This window comes from Triticum urartu, chromosome 6A, assembly GCF_056163025.1.
Source record: "Triticum urartu cultivar PI428250 chromosome 6A, HENAU_Tu73, whole genome shotgun sequence".
NCBI lineage: Eukaryota > Viridiplantae > Streptophyta > Magnoliopsida > Poales > Poaceae > Triticum > Triticum urartu.
In genome coordinates this window covers 31,889,468-31,908,451 of record NC_141878.1, presented here as the reverse complement: position 1 = coordinate 31,908,451, position 18,984 = coordinate 31,889,468, and the positions used below count along the sequence as shown (strand labels likewise).

The following is an 18,984-nucleotide window of genomic DNA, read 5'->3' as shown; positions in this document are numbered from 1 at the left end:
GTTATCTAACGGGATCTCAAAGGGCATTAGCGGTGACCCTGGCTCTAGATGGTGGGGCATGAGAGCATTCCCCATTGTCAAGTTTGTAGGTGCAGTTCATAGCTTCAGTTTGTTTGTTGTATGTTCTTGTCAGACCTTTGTCGAATAATAATATCACTTATGCATCGCTCGATGCAAAGGCCAGGGCTTGCTCCCCTTCCAAAGAAAGAAATGAAAAGAAATACTCCTAAATAAAGGCATGCACCAAGGATGGGCCACGTCTGCGGCTGACCCACCCTTCTGTCATCGGTCACGGGTTTGGCCGACGGCATGGACCGAGTCAACTGCCCTTGGTTAAGGCTATTTGGAGAAGATAAATAGGAAAACGTATTACCTTCCAAAGTACTCCCTCCGTTCTGAATTACTTGTCACAAGTATGGAATGGATGTATCTAGATGTATTTTAGTTCTAGATACATCCATTTCCGCGACGAGTAATTTGGAACGGAGGGAGTAGCTTCTCCAACTTAGATGATAAATAACAAAAATTGCTGCTCTCACAAATGCCTATATCTTTTGTATACATAGCAGAGTTAAAATCTAACGGTCCATCTTAAGAATGGTTTTGGCAATCCTCGTGCAATTGAAAATATTCCTCGCATTAGTCGATTTTGTAGAGAGAAAAGCATAGTCCCGAGACAGAAGATGGTGGTCTTGCAGTGAGCGCCAGCGAGGCGCGGGATGCCGGCGAGGTCTTGGCCAGGAAGGACCTGTGGCCTGCGACAGCGGCATCACAGGTGGAGGGGAGTCCGAGGTTTGACGGTTCGAGTGGGGCTGCGGGCTCCTCACCGATGTTGGAGAACTTGGGAGGAGGGGGGGGGGGGGTAGAAGATGCCCGGGGTGGCAATGGCTCGAGCGGGAAGGGAGCATGAGATAGCGCACAACAAAGCCCGCTCGAGGGGAGGGGAGTGGGCGGTTTGGCAGGCTTTCAGGCGGCGATTACAGGAGGAAGGTAAGCAATGCATCTGGTTAGGCAGAGGAGAGAATATGACCAGTACCTGTTGAATCTGAATCCAACAACTGGGACGAAATCTGAAAGCAGGGGGAAATCACGTATAGGTGACCCTAAGAACATACCCAAAATCAAAATCTTTGTATGCCTACTCTGTTCTACTCATACATACCTAGAAATAGGGTGCTAGATGTCAGTCAAGTGATATAACACATAAGAAAGAACGAAAACTTCAAAAAAGAAAAAATCATGAATATCCGCCTAAGATTTCATGAATGTAGTATCGACAGAGACATAATCAAGTCTCACTGAGATTTAGCAAAACTGTTATGAAATATTGTATTCAGTATGGACTTGTTGCTTGCAATCGAGTTGAACATACACATCTAAGATCTACTCGTATATGCCTGAATAGTTTGTACACGGTCAATTATAACTTGGTTAACATACACGAAGCACACGTTGCACACCAAGGAGCTACGTCGCGGGCATCTTTGCCAAGAAGGCATCCAACTTCTCGTTGTCGCCTCGGGACAAGAACTTGATGCAGATGGGCGCCGTGGCCTTGGTGAGCGTGAGCAGCGACGACACGAGCGAGCCGAGCCCGTCCCCGCAGATGAGCCCGGACGCCACCGGCGACGACAGCAACCGCTCCTCAACAGGGTCCGTGCGCTCCCACAGCCACAGCACCAGGCTCCCGACGCACATGCCGATGGCCATGTCCGGCGGCACGAAGAAGGCCACGGCCATGGCGACGGTGCTCGGGAGGTACGCCTGCACGCGCCACTCCCAGCGGCTAGCCAGCTCCCGGAGCATGCACAGGGCCAGCGCGAGCATGAAGAAGATCTTGGCAAGGAGCATGCTGTGCCTGGGCAGCCCTTCCTGGCCGACGCTCAGCATGGCCATGCCGCGGTACACCCTGGCGTAGGGCACGTCGGGGATGTCGCCGCCGTTGGCCCCGCCCGTCTTGTACACCTTGTAGAACACCCAGAAGACGGTGGGGTTGATGAGGCAGCCGAACGCCGTGCCGATGAGCTCGCTGATGAGCACGGCGCGCGGCGAGGTGAGGGTGAGGTACCCCGTCTTGAGGTCCTGCATGACGTCGCCGCCGTTGGAGAGCGTGCACATCATGATCCCGCAGGCGACGAGGCCGGCAACCACACCGCCGTCCTTGAGCCCGACCCACGAACCGAAGAGCAGCATGGCGATCTTGGCGTAGGTGCTGGACAGGTTCATGTCAGTGAGGCCGAAGCCGTAGACGTTGCAGAAGGCGAAGAGGGGCGCCATGAGGTAGACGAGCGCGACGTGGTAGTAGTGCAGCTGCCGGTATAGTATCGGGACGGCGGCGGTGGAGAGGGCGGCGAGGAGGATGTAGACGCCGATGGTGACCATGTTGGGTATGCTGTCCCTGAGGAAGACCTGCGCCCTGCGGCGTTCGTCGAAGCTCTTGGCCGTCTTCTGCTGCTCCATGTCCGGGCCTTCGCTGATGAGGTGCTGGAACGGCTGGTTCACGTTGCCGCCGGCGGATGACATGGGCTGCTTGCGGCGCTTGGTCATGGTGCGCGACGTCCGGAACATGATGGAGAGGAAATTGAAGAGGCCGTCGGCGAGGATCATGGAGACGCCGATGAACACCTTGTAGCCCTTGATGCCGCTGAGGCTGCCGCTGCCGAGGTCGGCGGGGTACCAGTCCCCCTCCTTGGTCTCGATGTAGGGCCAGAGGAAGCCCCAGGACACGGCGGACCCGACGAGCATGGAGAGGGTGATCGCGTAGGGGCAGATCATGCCGATGCCGACGTTGGTCATGCCGAAGTCGAAGAAGAAGCCTTGCCTGTAGGCCTCCATGCCGAAGGTGGGGAAGGTCTTGAAGCCGCAGTCCTTCCCGGCGGAGAAGAACCACTGGAAGACGGACCAGGCCAGGGAGCCCGCGAGCGACTTGAACAGCATGGACACCTGCAGCTTGGCCTGGGTGGCGCCCTGCGGCGTGTTGAAGCTGTTGATGAGGTGCGCCGTGGCCGTGCCGCTGGGGAACGTCAGCTGGTGCCGGATGATCATCACCTTCCGGAACGGCATGATGATGAAGATGCCGGCGAAGCTGACGAGGTAGAGGAAGGCGATCATGCGGGGGATGCTCGGCTCCTCCACGTTGACGTCGTACTTGACGTGGTCGTCGCCGGCCGACTTCCGGCCCATGGCCAGGAGGAAGGTGCCGAAGCCGCCGCTGAAGGCGATGGTGGTGCAGGCGGCGACGCAGGTCTGGATCACGGTGTTCTCCTGGCGGGTGAAGGGGAGGTGGGAGACGTCCATGTACTCCAGCAGCCGGATGAGCACGCGCGAGAGGTAGAAGCCCAGGAGGCACGCCGGGATGCTGAGCGACGGGAGGAACCCCGAGTTGAGGCTGATCTTCATGGCCACCACGGTGAGGGTCACGCCCAGGACGAAGCTCACCGCCAGCGACCGCGCCGTGATGGTCTCCGACAGCGACGGCACCGGCTCCGCCTCGTACGCGCGCTCCGTCGACATGCCTTCGCTGAGGTCGCATGTGTCCGACTCCATTGTCGTACGTCGATCTTCACAAGAAATTCAAGGCTGGTTGATTGAGGAATTTCCTGGCGCGCTTAGGCACGTGCATGTGTGTGCCTTGGTTCGTTTGATAGACAGACAAAGCAAAGACACACGAACAGAACCAGATGATGGTGGGAAAATGGGGAAGAGTCTCATTTGGTGGTTAGGAAGCATTTTCTAATTAAGTGAGGTTTGCTATATTTTCTCAGCTCTAAGTATAGTTTGCCATGAGTACCATCGACCCCAAAGACTCATGCAAGCAAAAATAGCATGCACTATCTGCTTGCTTCACTAACATTTTAGTGGTTATAGCTATGACTGAATACACTAATCACTATGTTTCCAAAATATAGAGATTAAATGGTGGTGGAAAATCATGAAGAGTGGGGTGGGCTCCTTGTGGTTCTCCATCCTTAAAGCTAAGTACTTCCCTAACTCCAGCCCTATGTTTGCCTCTTCCCTCGGCGGTTCCCAGTTCGGGAAAGATCTTGTTAAAGTCCGACCTCTTTTTAAAGATCACGTTAGATTTGTGGTTGGCAATGGCCATTCTACTTGTTTTTTGCTTGCTTTTTGTGTGGAGAGACTACCCTTGTTGTAGCTTTTACTACGCTTTTCTCTTACTACCCGGACCCGGAGATCTCCATCTCTGAGCTCTTCGATAATAACTGGGACTTGGCTTTCCGGCGCTCTCTGTCTCGTGAAGAGTTTGATGATTGGCAACGACTTGTTGCCTACATCCCCGTGCTCTCGGAGAACGAAGACTCGGTTGTATGGCCCACTCTGCTTCTGGCCGTTTTTCGGTTAAGTCTTTGTATGCTAGGTTAATTTCTGGTACCCCCACTACTAAGTTTAGACTAATCTGACGTGCTCGGATTCCTCCCAAGATTAAGATTTTCTTGTGGCAAGCTTTTAAGGGTCGCCATGATTGAGACTTTTATATTCTTTCTTTCTACTTTTTTTGTATGTTTTCTCACTTGACTGAGACTTTTTTTGAGGGAATGCCATCATGGTTCACTTTATTGCTTTCAAATTGTTGTTACATCATCCACATGCAAAGAAATGATAAAGCTAGGAGATTCATCAACCCAAACATTGTGATTCTGACCAGCCTCCCTAACTAGACTATGAGCAATCCACAAGCAAAGAAAAGATAAAACTTGACAGAGACTTCGTTAAGTCTCAGCCGATTGAGATCTAGTCACACCCTTTTGAAAAATGGGGCATGCGCAATACTTACAATATTGGTTCCTATAGCCTTGGGTTTGTGTTGCTGCGGAAGATTTTTGCCATGGTCTTTGCAACCAATCTATTACGATGACGACTTCTCTAACGCTCTCGCTGAGGTTGCGGTGTCCATCGTAGGTGGCGAAGAAGACAAAATTAAAAGACTTTGGGTCTGTGTTATTTTTTTCTTTTCTTATATGGGTCTTGTAGTGTATTCCTTCATGTTTAGTTGGTTATAATAAAATGACAATGGGTCTTTTTTTTCTTTTCTTATATGGGTCTTGTAGTGTATTCCTTCATGTTTAGTTGGTTATAATAAAATGACAATGGGCCTTTCTTCTAAAAAGGAAAAACATCACACGACATCACTATCACCGTTGAATGAAACCGAAATAGCTAGAAGACCCTCAACCAAATTGCCTCAAACATGATATGTGCTTTTTCGCGATAAAAATTGATAGCAAGTATGTGAAGAACTGATGTACATGTTGTTTAAATATAGTTTTTTTCTTACGAACACACGAAAACTTTGCATGCCGATGTATTAGAAGAAGCATAAGGTGTATGTACAAGGTTTTTATGGCATCGACAACAGCCATCACAGAGTTTGTGGATAGTGGCGGGGCGTAGCCTGAGGCCCCAACCAACTCAACTATCCAATTCGCCTATCGCTGCTATCTCCATATTTCTCCCACCCTTTGGACCCTGCTTCGATGCACAGTTGCCCCTCGGCGGCAATCGCCGCGCAGACCCGCTGGACGATGCTCGGGGAGGCATAAAAGGCACGAGCATTATGCTCCAACCACAACATTCAAACCACCAGGAGCACAAGAATGTCGACCCCTTGCATTGCTGCTTGGGAAACCCTGGCGGGCACGTGACCACTTACAACATTTGTTCCTATAGCCATGGTGGCTTTGTGTTGCTCCTGAAGATTTTGGCAAGGTCTTTAGCTAATACATTATGATGACCATTTCTCCGATGGTGATCTTGGGGTGTTCATCGTGGGGCTGTGAGAAGACGGGGTTGAAAGACTATGGGATCACACTTTACTTTTTACTTATATTCGGTCTTCTAGTGTAGTCATTGACTTTTGCTAATATAATAAAACTAGACCACGGAGGCACACTTTGTTGCGCCCAGCCATGAACCCTCATAATTAGAGAAACATATGATTATGTGTGTCCAAGAAACCTGCAATTTTTGCAAGAACAAATTGAAAAATAGGGAAACCTGTGAAGAATCCATCTTCTAAGAAGCCAAGAACATAAAATCTCCCATAAAAAAAGTCATGATGTAGCTATCTAACAACATGATGGAGCAAAGGAATGATATAAATAATGCTCATCAATGTATTAATTGCTCAAGTTTCTTCTCATGAACAATGGTGAGCTCAAATTTCAAAATTAAATTACTAAGCAGTTGTGCTCGTTTCGCATACAGTGCATGTAAGCGATTCAACATGGCTTTTACAGTGTTGTTTATAACCCAAAAGGGGGCCATTGCCTTAGCCATGCATTTGGCATATGCAACTCATCTTTGCTTTATCTTCACGACCTCTCTCATTGATTTGCTTTTTTTAGCTGTTGACCTTGCTTTCATAGAAGAACAAATGATTGTTAGCTACAAGTCAATAATATATAGTACAAGTTAAACATTTAATTGAAGAAACAGAGCACTCACTATGTTAAATGGAGTTGAGAAATACTACTGTCATCCAAGGAGGGAAAAATATACCTAACATGCTTTATTCAACCAACACCAAATTGGCATATATCATCTTGGAAAATTACTAGATAAGTGACGCGAAATCATAGTAGGGCTTACACAAATTCCAAAAGTATTTCACTGAAATAGTTCAAGCATACCATATTGAAGTTTAATGTTGACAACCTAGAAATTAAAAAGTTCATGTTGTTCTCATTATCTTTTGAAACATAGAGAAATAGTATGATACTCCCTCCAATCCATATTACTTGTCATTGCTTTAGTATAACTTTAGAATTCTTGCGATTGACACATTCCACAAGTGTCTTCACAAGGGCAGTCTTGTGATTGTCCATAAACTTCATCCTCTAGTGGATCATCCTCACTTCTCATCCATGAATGTATTATCTTTGAACTACAAAAACGTCTTCTATTTAGGGACAAAGGGTGTAGAAGGTAATGCAACAAGACACGAACAAGTTGGATGGAGAATATGAAGATGCCAACTTTGATTACTCTACCATATTTTTGCACATATATTTCCTGACTAATTACAACATAATTGCAGTGAACCGGTTCCACCACTAAAAACCTAAATCGATGGACTCATTGTCATTGATTCAATCAACATCATGTTTTTTCTTAAACCATGACGACAACGACTTCTCTTTTTTTCTGAGAAAAACCAGAGAGCAACTAACTGGAGGTTAACCCTTGCAGGGACCTCTAGGGGTCACTTTTGGTGCCCTAGGAGCATGCCAAGCGGTGCGTATATCTGCATCCACATGTTGCTTGTTGGACGCTTCCTTTGGGTTTCATTCTTTTAATTTTTCTGTACGCATTTTCGGGTTTTAGATGTTTTTTAGGCTTTCGGTTTTCATCTAGTTTTTCCTAGGTTTTGGAGGGGGGAAATCCACGGACTTTTTTTGCGTGAAAAAAATGTGCTTCCATGAGAAGCACATGCTTCTTGTGCAGGCACAAGTTTGCTTCCGCGAGAAGCACAAGTGTGTTTCTCCGAAAGGAAGCACAATATGCTTCTCGGAAGAGAAAAAGGTGAAAAAAAGTGTGAGATGTTTCCAGAAAAAAACGTGTGAATGCCTGCTAAGCACACTGTGAATGCTTACTAAGCACCCTTCCGTGCCATGTTGCACTAGCACATGTAAAAGTCTCGCCTAACTGTTTTGTCTGCTCGAATGGGCTAGAAGATACAAAGTATCAATTATTTTTATGCAATAGAGCAAAGGAAGTGTGGAGAAGGATGGGGATGGATGATATTATCGATATAGCTTTTCAAGTAGATCGTGCTGAGTGAAGCGGTTTTTGGAATATTTACTTTCAGTGCTAGATCATGAATTGTGTATGATGGGCATCCAAAATGTACATGAAATGATTGTCATATCAGCCTGGTACATGTGATGGGAAAGGCGTAAATTGGTTCACAAGGAGACAACTCAAAATGCACACCAGATTTTAATGGGAATCCGGGCTCTTACAACCAATTTTGTTACTGCTTCCCTGCAAAAGGTCTCCATGAAAACAGGGGATGGTCTTGCCCTCCTGTAGGGTTTGTTAAACTCAACGTTGATGCTTCTTTTGACCATGACTTACTTAGGGGCACGATGAAAGCAGTCTTAAGAGACGACAAAGGTAGATTTATTGCTGGGGTAATGGTAAGATTGACTGGTGCGCGGATGTTTCGATGGCTGAAGCTCTGGCCCGTAATGGTAAGATTGACTAGTGCGCGGATGTTCAGATGGCTGGAGCTCTGGCCCTAAAATTTGGTTCGTCTCTAGCGCAAAGGATAGGATGCAATCGCATTATTATTAACTCGGATAGCATGGAGGTGATTGATACCATGACGGAAAAAGAACGATCGTCAGGGGCAACGGCGGCAGTTTTTTTATGATTGCTTTCATTTAGTTTGTGATTTCACTATTTTTTAGGTTGAAGCATTGTAACAGAGAATCAAATAAAGTTGCTCACGAACTCGTCAGGTTGGCTAGATTTCCGTTCGTTGCTGATTGGTTTGAGGAGCCAGATGTTGAAATTGTACCATCCCTCATAAATGGTGTAATGGTCATTTCCAATGAATAAAACATGTTTTTTTGTCAAAAAAAGAGAGAAATAACTCTTAGCTGGTGATTTCGTCCAGTTTTCCTCTTCTTCTGAAAACAGGATGACAACGGCGGGAATATGCAGCTTCCCGCCGCGTGGGAGCTCCCTCCTCCTTTCCAGACGTCGGCCCATCCGCTGCCAAGCCCACTAGGCCCAGGCCCAGGAAGACACCGGCGCGCTAGGGTTTTAAAGAGGCACCAGCCAGCCTCCGAAACAGCCAAGGAACACCACTCCCTCCCTCCGCCGCCGCCTCCCCACTGCCCACGAGCCAGCGGCGTCATCCCCAGCTCCGTTCCCCACGGCCGCACCCTCCGCCTCCGCCTCCGAACCCACGGTGAGCACCCGCCCCCGCCCTCCCTCTCGAATCCCCAGCAAACCTCTCCCGCGATTTAGTCCGAACAATCGTCAGCACCGCTGCATTTCATCCGACGAGCCGAAAATTGCTCGGAGACCTTCGCCGCGCGCCTAGGTTTCCCCCGGCACTTGCCCAGATCCGCGACGACCTGCGGCGATTTGTCGCTCATGAGCGCCTGTAGAGCGGATCGCTTGCTAGTTTTCCCAGTAATTTCGGCTCTAATTCCAGGTGGCCACGGTCCGAGGGGAGGCGGATGAACAGGAGCGTGTGCCACCACCTGCTCGCCCAGTGCAGATCCCTGCGAGAGCTCGAGAGAATCCACGCCCGGGCCGTCACCCATGGCCTCCACCCGTGTAACCAGTCCATCTCGTGTAAGCTCTTCCGGTGCTACGCCGACTTCGGCCGCCCCGCCGAGGCGCGCCGGCTGTTCGGCGAGATCCCCTGCCCGGACCTCGTCTCCTTCACCAGCCTCATGTCGCTCCACCTCCAGCTGAACCAGCACCATGAGGCCATGTCTGCATTCTCGCGTGCAATCGCCTCCGGCCACCGCCCTGATGGCTTTGTGGTTGTTGGCGCGCTCTCGGCGTCCGGCGGGGCTGGGGATCTGCGTGCTGGTCTGGGGATCCACTGCCTGATTTTCCGTTGTGGGTTGGGCTCAGAGTTGGTCGTCGGCAACGCTCTGGTTGATATGTATAGCCGGTGTGGGAGGTTTGAGGGCGCGCTAGGGGTGTTCGACGAAATGGCTGTGAAAGACGAGGTCACCTGGGGCAGCATGCTGCATGGGTATATGAAGTGTGTCGGTGTGGACTCAGCGTTGTCCTTCTTTGACCGGATGCCCGTGAAGAGCACGGTGTCCTGGACGGCGTTGGTGACCGGCCATGTTCAGGCCAAGCAGCCTATCCGAGCTCTAGAAATTTTTGGTAGGATGGTGCTGGAGGGCCACCGTCCTACTCATGTTACAATTGTAGGCGTACTATCTGCTTGCGCTGACATTGGCTCTCTAGATCTTGGGCGTGTCATTCATGGGTACGGAAGTAAATTCAATATCAGCACAAATATAATTGTTAGCAATGCTCTGATGGACATGTATGCAAAGAGTGGAAGCATAGAGATGGCATTTGCCGTGTTCGAAGAAGTGCTGGTGAAGGATGCATTCACATGGACAACCATGATCTCGAGCTTCACTGTCCAGGGTGATGGGATAAAAGCTCTTGAGCTCTTTGAGGACATGCTAAGGTCTGGGATTGTTCCAAATAGTGTCACCTTTGTGTCTGTTTTGTCAGCCTGCAGCCATGCTGGGTTAATACAGCAAGGCAGAGAGTTATTTGATAAAATGCGTAGGATCTACAACATTAAACCGCAGCTTGAGCACTATGGATGCATTGTTGATTTGTTAGGACGGGGTGGGCTATTAGAGGAAGCAGAAGCCCTGATATATGATATGGATGTGGAACCTGATACTGTTATATGGAGGTCACTTCTTAGTGCATGCCTAGTTCATGGCAATGATAGATTGGCTGAGATTGCTGGGCAGGAGATTATAAAGAGAGAACCAGGGGATGATGGGGTTTATGTGCTTCTTTGGAACATATACGCCTCATCAGATAGGTGGAAACAAGCTCTGGATATAAGAAAACAAATGCTGACAAGGAAGATCTTCAAAAAACCAGGGTGTAGTTGGATTGAAGTCGATGGTGGTGTCCATGAATTCTTGGTACAGGACAAGGCGCATGATGCTCGAAGGGAAATTTACGACACCTTGGAAGGAATTGATAGGCAGTTAAAGATGGATCTTAGATCATCCCCACTGGAAGAAAACTCATTAATCTGTGTGGATGAGGAACTCTTATTCTAAATATGTATACTGGCCATTTCTTCATTAATAACTTATATAAGATATTTTCTGAGTTCCTGAGATAGTCTTGTGTCTTATCCCAGAATTTTTGGATTTTGTACCAAATACTGTTATTAATGCACTGTTCATATATTGTTATGCCTTGTCTTGTAATTATCAGTGCCTTTTTCTGTATTATGCTTAAAACTTGAAGTAAATGCACTGTATTTTTCTGTTTGATTGGGGTTTCACGTGCTGTGGAGTCATTAACATTCATAAGTTATCCACTTTAAAAGCATGCGATACTTCCATTGGTTGTTGATATTTGATAAAAGAAGAGTAGATAGGTAGTCCAGTTATGTACATGTTTGCAATCATTTTCAGCTATCTTGTTTTGTTCTGTTTGTATTCCGTACCTATGAATGTTTCATCAAGTTGCTTGCCTTGTAATAAACACCACTTCTAACTTTCTCTTTCACCTACTGTTAGATGTCTTCTGGAGATGGGATCGATGGAGATGAAAAGTCTGAAGAGACACATGGCAAAGATATTAGACGCATCAAGTGTGAATTTTGCACTGTTGTTAGGTCCAAGATGTATCTCATACGAGCTCACATGGTAGCTCAGCACAAGGTACACTATTTTACAGATATTTTTAGCTCGTGGTTAAGATTATATCTTCGTGCTGAAAGGCAGTGTGCACACATATTTGGTTTAGTTGATGTATAGGTGTATCTTTTCTGATTTCTGCCCAGTTTGATTAATCAAGTTTTTGTCAAGCTGTAAATAACTTCACCATGCATACAGACTAGGCGAGGAAAAAAATTAGGTGCTGTTATAAAGTTAGAACATAAATATCCCTATCACAACATTACAACCACTCAACCAGAATCACCGCGATAGCTATGACCCCGATCTGCAGACTTGCATTATAGTATAACACTTCAAATGAAAATATAGATGCGAATCATGGATGCCTCTTCCTACTTAAATAGGAAGTCAAATCCAGTGATTTTGTCTGCTCTGTATATCATAGATTAAATCCAGCCCTTTCTCTCTTATGCATTTTATACCCTGTTGACAAAATGTGTGATATTGATAATACTCTCTCCCAAATTTATCTACAGGATGAGTTGGACGCATCAGAAATCTACGACTCAAATGGTGAAAAGGTTGTTTATGGGGTTGGACACACATGTGAAGAGTGTGGAGCTTGTTTCCGGAAGCCAGCTCATCTGAAGCAGCATATGCAAAGTCATTCCAAAGAGGTTTGTATTTCTCATGGATGAATAGAATTTGAGACTACTGGATAAGATAACACAGCACGGTTTCCCTGTATTTTCTGCATCTGTGGATCTTTCCAGGAAACAAATTGTTCTATTTTATACAATTCTCTAAACACAGTTGTTTTGCAGGGTTTAGATAATAGATACTTAACAGCGTGAAGCATTGGATCCCATTACAGAACTCCAAAATGCATGGAGGCACATTTTAATCTTGGTTGGACTAGTAACAGGTTGGGATGACCTCCTGTGAAGCTCCAACAAGATTGCCTCCTTCACGCTTATTCAGGAGGTTTGTCCTTGTTTATACTTGTTTTAATCATTACATATCTGTGATAATCTGCATAATATGTTGCGCCTCTTTGTTTCCAACAAAGTTACATTTGTTTGTGATATGCAAATGCTTGCTGAAATGTTTTCCATCTACTCCCTCCATCCCATAATATAAGATGTTTTTGCAAGCTAAGCTAACATAGCTTGCAAAAACATCTTATATTGTGGGACCCAGGGAGTATTGAGTTGTATACAATATGTTGAGTTTCATGGCTAGTCTGCAGTTACATAGGGCATGTAAGCATTTTTAACTGTTATAATTGGCTTGATGCTGTCTATTGGGGCATTAAGGCATAGGCAACTAGTTTAATGTTGGCTTGATGCTGTCTATTGGGGCATTAAGGCATAGGCAACTAGTTTAATGTTGGCTTGATGCTGTCCATTGTTCATTGTGATGTTGCATAGTTGTAAAATGGATCCTTCAGGGAATATGGGATGCCATCTATCTCCTATCTTTCTACTGTCCTCTTTCTATGTTACTTCTTTGGGCTTCATGTTTTGTGGTCCTTAGTTGGAGCTAAGATTGGATCCAAAATCAAGATGCCATCTCAGAAAGCTTGGTCCTTATTAATTAGGTTCTTTAGCTCGCTATGGTGTGGATACTTATTCAACATAATCTATACTCGACAGTTAATAATTGTATGTGTTGTGGATCCTTTGGAGATAAGGGTGGCAATGCCCTTATCTTATCCTGCTATCTCTTAGTGGGTTTCCTTAAGGGAGCTTTGCTAAGAGTGAGAGGATCCGATATCAAAATGTCGTCTCAGAAAGCTAGGGCCATTCTTCATTGGTTCTCAGCTCGCTATGGTGACAATATTCATAACTCAACAAATAACTATTAGGTGTGTTTTGGATTCTTTGGAGATAAGGGTGGCTATACCCTTGTTTTATCCTACTGTCTCTTAGTGGGTTTCCTCAAGGGAGCTTTGCGAAGAGTGAGAGGATCCAATAACAAAATGTCTTCTCAGAAAGCTAGCACCATTCTTCATTGGTTCTCAGCTCGCTATGGTGACAATACTCGTAAGAATAAACTTATAGGTGTTCTTGGATCCTTTTGGAGATGCTAGCACCATTCTTCATTGGTTCTCAGCTCGCTATGGTGACAATACTCGTAAGAATAAACTTATAGGTGTTCTTGGATCCTTTTGGAGATGAGGATGGCAATGCCCTTATCTTATCCTGCTATCTCTTAGTGGGTTTCCTTAAGGGGGAGCTTTGCCAAGAGTGAGAGGATCCGATATCAAGATGTCGTCTCAGAAAGCTAGCACCATTCTTCATTGGTTCTCTGCTTGCTATGATGACAATACTCCTGTCATTGGACTTTAAGAGAACAAATATTGTGCTAAACTTGGGTCATTTAATTAGTTAGGTATTTGCTGCATTATTCTTTAACCTATTTTCCTTATTACTATAAATGTTTGATTGAAATGACTATGTAGGTTCCTATCTATTATCTTGAAATTAAATTTTGAGCATAAATTTGAGTTGAAGGGTTTTATGACTTTATCTTGTAGTTGTTTCATGAGAATCCAATTTTCAGAATATATTTATCCCTCATTATTTGGATGATATATGTGTTTAAGGGTTTGAGATAGGGAAGATTTGCATCAATATTTTTCTGTTTGGGTGACATGTAATATTTACTAAACCATAAGTACTGCAACCGTTTGAATTTGGACTTACTTTTCTTGCTTGACTGCAGAGATCCTTCGCCTGCCCACTTGAAGACTGCCCCTTCAGCTATATAAGAAAAGATCACTTGAACCGGCATATGCTTACACATGAGGGCAAGTTGTTTACATGCCCTCTAGAAGGTTGTGGCAAGAGGTTCAGCATCAAGGCAAATATTCAAAGACATGTTAAGGAAATGCATGAGGATGAGCACGAATGCAAAATCGATGACACTAAAAGCAACCAACAGGTTATTTGCCAGGAGGAGGGCTGTAAAAAGGCTTTCAAGTATCCTTCACAGCTGAAGAAACATGAGGAGTCACATGGTATAACCTCAGTGATAAGAATCCATCAGTAGACTGCTTGTTAAATCAGATTGTGTATCGAAGCGTGTTCTTTATTATTTTTTTCTGGAGTTCATTCCTTGTTATCATGGCGTGCTTACGGGATGTCTTGACCTGATGCATGTTTTGCTATTTTCTGGCAGCCAAATTGGACTATGTGGAAGTAGTCTGCTGTGAGCCTGGCTGCTTGAAGACATTCACAAATGCCAAGTGCCTGAGGGCTCATAACCAGTCTTGCCATCTATATACTCACTGTGATATTTGTGGGGAGAAACACCTGAGGAAGAACATTAAAAGGCATCTACGAGCTCACGACGAAGTGCACTCTACTGAAAGGTTGAAATGCAGTTTTGATGGCTGTGAATGCTCCTTCTCCACCGTAAGACCTTAGATACACTTTCTGATACCCTTACTCTTCTTTCAAGTGTGGTTTTGTGTACACATGTTTTCGTCTGAACTCACTTGTCCCCTTTCCATTGCAGAAATCAAATCTAAACAAGCATATGAAGGCGTGCCACGACCAAGTCAGACCTTTTGAGTGTCGGGTCGCGGGGTGTGGCAAGACATTCCCCTACAAGCATGTCAGGGACAATCATGAGAAGTCGAGTTGTCATGTATACGTAGAGGTGAGTCTTGCTAGCTGATCAGTGTGATGGAGAAATTCCATATGTCCTTTGGCGGATGCCTATAGTCGCTAGTATAGTCAACATATTCTCTTGCTGCCCAAACCAAGTGAATGCCGCCCTAACTTAATGCAGGGCGACTATGAGGAGATGGACGAGCAGCTGCGCTCGCGCCGAGGAGGTGGGCGGAAGAGGTCGGCTGTGACGGTCGAGACGCTGACTCGCAAGAGGGTCACCATCCCCAGCGAGGTCTCATCGCTTGATGATGGGGCGGAGTACATGCGCTGGATGCTCTCCGACGGGGATGATTCGAACCAACGCTGAGTAGGCGTGTGCTGTGTATGTTGTTGCAGTACGTTTTTGAGGTTGTCAAATGTATAGGGGGTCTCTACGGTGTTTGGTGCTCAAGTCGGTGTAGTTGCGTGGAAATCGTGTTTGTGTGTATTTATGCAGAGTTCTGATTTAGTAAGTATATATAATACTAGTAAGTGAAGCAGTCGTGTTATATACGGGTAGTAAGTAACTGGTTTGGAGATAGTAGCAGTCTGGGCCTTTGAGTTGTTGTACTTGTAATAGCCATCTTGAAGCTGGGTTGTGTTTTGTTGTCGAATTGGTTGAATATGTGCATGTTTTAACCAAGAGACTACTCCTAAATACTGCTAGTAGAAAGTTGGTCACCTATTTTGGAACGGAGGGAGTACAAGTCTTTGTAGATATTTCAATATGAACTATATATGGAACAAAATGAGTGAATCATATTCTAAAATACGTCTATATACATCCATATGTAGTCCCTACAGAAATCTCTAAAAAGGGAGTAAGAAAGTTCAAGGAGTTTGTCTGTTTACTGATGTCGTTCAATCCAGCAAAGTTTGGAGTGTACATCTCAAAAAGAAAAAGTTTGGTCATCTGAAGTCCAAACTTGTGAAGCCTTGATGGCCAGGTTCCAGCCAACGTGCTGAATCTCCTACACTCCAGACGCTCATGAATTTGCTGAGTATGTACATGAGATTTACTGAAACATCAGTCGGTGCGATGCAACTAAGCAACAGTACATGGAATTTACTGAAACATCTCTGTCCCTACTCCTCGGCAGCAAGAGTTTCAAGTATTTTGATTATTATTACTCCAATTTGGTACCCCCACATCATTTCTATCTTTCAGAACGTATAAGATGGAAACACAATTGGCCTCCAATTTGATTCTTCCAGGTTCCTGCTGCTTGAAGGAAACACAATCGGCCTCAACATGGTGGCCCTGTTAATAGGGCGATAATTAACTGAGAACTGAAAGATAACATTTGGGATAAGAAGTGTAACATGACTGGATGAAGTTGAGCACCATGCTTCAGTAGGCCAAGAACACATGGGGCAATTTTCAGATCCACACCAAATGTTTCCGAGGCAAAGACAGGTGACAAAGATTCACAAGACTCATTTCAGCCATTGATTCACAAGAGAATTAAGATTTAAAGGATTGCATCTTTCTTTAGCCATTCCCAGAAAGTAAATCACAGACACAATGCCATGCCGGCCTTGCTCATCGAGATCCGATGAAAGGGCCACTACACTACAGACTACCAGCTTGCACTTCCAGACGAAGCACTACACTACATACAAGATCCAACCAAACGAGAGCCATGGAACTAGGCAACACGACACGGCCCCTCGGCGTAGCAGGCTAGGCTACTCCTTGGTGGCGGCGGTCATCTTCTTGGGGGACTTGGCGGTGGTCTTCTTCTTGGGCGACTTGGTGGCCTCCTTCTCGGCGGCGGCGGCCGACTTCTTGGGGAGCAGCACGGGGTTGATGTTGGGGATCACGCCGCCGTGGGCGATGGTGACGCCGGCCAGCAGCCTGCCGAGCTCCTGGTCGTTGCGGACGGCGAGAAGCAGGTGCCGCGGCACGATGCGGGTCTTCTTGTTGTCCTTGGCCGCGTTGCCAGCCAGCTCCAGGACCTGCGATTTCCAGCGCCGAACGAAATCGGTTATCTGTCGAACACAAGAACAGAGCAGAAACAGACGCTCGGGGGCAGGAAAGATCTGTGCGTACCTCGGCGGCGAGGTACTCGAGGACGGCGGCGAGGTAGACGGGGGCGCCGGAGCCGACGCGCTGCGCGTAGCGGCCCTTCTTGAGGAAGCGCCCGATGCGGCCGACGGGGAACTGGAGCCCGGCCTTGACGGACCGGGTCACCGCCTTCTTCCTCTCGCCGCCCTTCCTCCCGGCCATCTCGCTTGCTTGCTTGTTCCTCCGGCGAACTGGAAACCACTCGGGATGCGGGGGAGCTCTCGGGTGCTGCTGGATCGGAGAATGCTCTGAGTCTGTGGGTTGGGACGGCGGCGAGGGCGCGGGTTTTATATTGGGCGCGGGGAGCGTCGCGGGCGGGGGGGAGGGGGGGCGATCCGTGGGAGCGTCCAATCGACGAATCAGAGCGCAGAGGTTTTTCGTCCTCGGTTGGCGCGTCTTTTTTCGTTCCTTCGTTTCGTTTCCGCGTGCGGGGATCGAAATTTGAATCGAGGAGCCGCGCAAAAACACTTTATAGTAACTTTTTCTCTCTGTTTTTATTAATTAAAGAAGGCAAATTTGTCGTTCCCTAAAAGAGGAAAAATTATTAAAGTATATCAAGCTAATACGGTTCGGTTTTTGCTATATCTCTTGTGCCTGAAATGTTTCCTCGCGTCAGCCAATTTCAGCTTTGCACGAGACCGAATGTGGGGGCGACGTGAGGAGCAGCAGCGACGAGCGTCGGCCACGCCGGATCCAGGGACGACACTGCGAGCGACAACGAGTTGTGTCCCACTTGGAGGTGAGGAAGAAACTTCACCGAGGGGTGGGGTACACCAACTGTCCTGGAAGTCGTCCCAGCTTCAATAGACGCCGAAGGGTTGACTGGAAATTGCTGATGAGCCCCCAATTGAGCCGCCAATTCCGCCTCACGACGGGCCCTAGCCTGATCCACAAGGGCGTGAGCATTGTTTGGCATATGGTCATCTCGTGGCGGGTCATCATTACGAGGCGGGTTACGATGCCGCTCACTGCTAGAAACCGTCGACGACTCAATGCGCCGGCTATAACTTCGACTCGGGGGCGGGAGTTGAGTGAACATGCTCCCGACTGTATGGATAAGCCGCTTGCAGTGCCACAGCCTTTTGTAGAAGTTCCACAGCGTTCCGGGTCTCTATCGCAACCGGAGACTCGCTTTCGATTGGGATAGCCGCCAGCCGTGTAGCCGCTGCTATCATGTTGTCCACCCGGGTTAGAATAATGGCCAAAGGGTGTCGGAACCCGCTGAGGCGGGGTCAGATCCATACGGGGCGGGTTTGGCACACGAGGTTGAGTCGTCGCTCCGGTTCCTGGCGCCTCAGCAGCACGGGTTACACCGGGCGTGTTACTCGTTCCTGCCCTGGGTGTGTTGAAAAGATTTCGTCCCTTAAACTGTGAAGGTAAGCGGCTCTGGTGCCTCCTTCGAAGAACACCATTGGACGCATTCTGATCCAGACTCACACGAAATGCCTCTGCTCTTATCCGTTGTGACTCAGCTTCCAACGAAGCCCGCTCGGTTGCCATCCTGGCATTCTCTGCAATAAGATCCTCTCGGGCCTTGGCCACCTCGTCTCGCACCTTCGCAACCTCTGCATTGTGACGCCCCCGATTTAATCGTACACTAATCATGCACGCAAATGTGTACAATCAAGATCAGGGACTCACGGGAAGATATCACAACACAACTCTACAAATAAAATAAGTCATACAAGCATCATAATACAAGCCAGGGGCCTCGAGGGCTCGAATACAAGTGCTCGATCATAGACGAGTCAGCGGAAGTAACAATATCTGAGTACAGACATAAGTTAAACAAGTTGCCATAAGATGGCTAGCATAAACTGGGATACAGATCGAAAGAGGCGCAGGCCTCCTGCCTGGGATCCTCCTAAACTACTCT

The 18,984-nt window shown here is 47.1% G+C and overlaps 4 protein-coding genes across 4 annotated transcripts; 2 read left to right on the top strand and 2 right to left on the bottom strand.

Annotated features, from left to right (window-relative positions):
• Nucleotides 1-1,149: 1,149 nt before the first annotated feature.
• On the bottom strand, nucleotides 1,150-3,680 carry LOC125512678 (putative metal-nicotianamine transporter YSL7). The gene has a single exon (XM_048677769.2). It carries the CDS (start codon nucleotides 3,544-3,546, stop codon nucleotides 1,468-1,470), a length of 2,079 nt encoding a protein of 692 aa, XP_048533726.1. The 5' UTR covers nucleotides 3,547-3,680; the 3' UTR covers nucleotides 1,150-1,467.
• A 5,144-nt stretch (nucleotides 3,681-8,824) lies between these two features.
• LOC125512219 (transcription factor IIIA) lies at nucleotides 8,825-15,698 on the top strand. Its single transcript, XM_048677310.2, has 7 exons — nucleotides 8,825-8,935; nucleotides 11,280-11,423; nucleotides 11,918-12,058; nucleotides 14,109-14,403; nucleotides 14,565-14,800; nucleotides 14,904-15,047; nucleotides 15,180-15,698. The coding sequence occupies exons 2-7, from the start codon at nucleotides 11,280-11,282 to the stop codon at nucleotides 15,366-15,368; spliced, it is 1,149 nt and encodes a 382-aa protein (XP_048533267.1). The 5' UTR covers nucleotides 8,825-8,935; the 3' UTR covers nucleotides 15,369-15,698.
• Nucleotides 8,829-10,871, top strand: LOC125512218 (putative pentatricopeptide repeat-containing protein At5g59200, chloroplastic). The gene is made up of 2 exons (XM_048677309.2): nucleotides 8,829-8,935; nucleotides 9,185-10,871. Exon 2 carries the CDS (start codon nucleotides 9,210-9,212, stop codon nucleotides 10,809-10,811), a length of 1,602 nt encoding a protein of 533 aa, XP_048533266.2. The 5' UTR covers nucleotides 8,829-8,935; nucleotides 9,185-9,209; the 3' UTR covers nucleotides 10,812-10,871.
• An 807-nt stretch (nucleotides 15,699-16,505) lies between the features above and the next one.
• LOC125529196 (protein H2A.6-like) lies at nucleotides 16,506-17,384 on the bottom strand. The gene is made up of 2 exons (XM_048693605.2): nucleotides 17,094-17,384; nucleotides 16,506-16,999 (listed from the first exon to the last, which is right to left on the bottom strand). The coding sequence occupies exons 1-2, from the start codon at nucleotides 17,268-17,270 to the stop codon at nucleotides 16,730-16,732; spliced, it is 447 nt and encodes a 148-aa protein (XP_048549562.1). The 5' UTR covers nucleotides 17,271-17,384; the 3' UTR covers nucleotides 16,506-16,729.
• Between the last annotated feature and the right edge of the window lie 1,600 nt (nucleotides 17,385-18,984).

Coding starts and splice junctions, on each gene's coding strand:
- LOC125512219 (XM_048677310.2), top strand. CDS start 11,280: ATGTCTTCTGGAGATGGGATCGATGGAGATGAAAAGTCTGAAGAGACA. Junction 11,424..11,917: donor ACATGGTAGCTCAGCACAAG/GTACACTATTTT, acceptor ATTTATCTACAG/GATGAGTTGGACGCATCAGA. Junction 12,059..14,108: donor TGCAAAGTCATTCCAAAGAG/GTTTGTATTTCT, acceptor GCTTGACTGCAG/AGATCCTTCGCCTGCCCACT.
- LOC125512678 (XM_048677769.2), bottom strand. CDS start 3,546: ATGGAGTCGGACACATGCGACCTCAGCGAAGGCATGTCGACGGAGCGC.
- LOC125529196 (XM_048693605.2), bottom strand. CDS start 17,270: ATGGCCGGGAGGAAGGGCGGCGAGAGGAAGAAGGCGGTGACCCGGTCC. Junction 17,000..17,093: donor TCGAGTACCTCGCCGCCGAG/GTACGCACAGAT, acceptor TGGAAATCGCAG/GTCCTGGAGCTGGCTGGCAA.
- LOC125512218 (XM_048677309.2), top strand. CDS start 9,210: ATGAACAGGAGCGTGTGCCACCACCTGCTCGCCCAGTGCAGATCCCTG.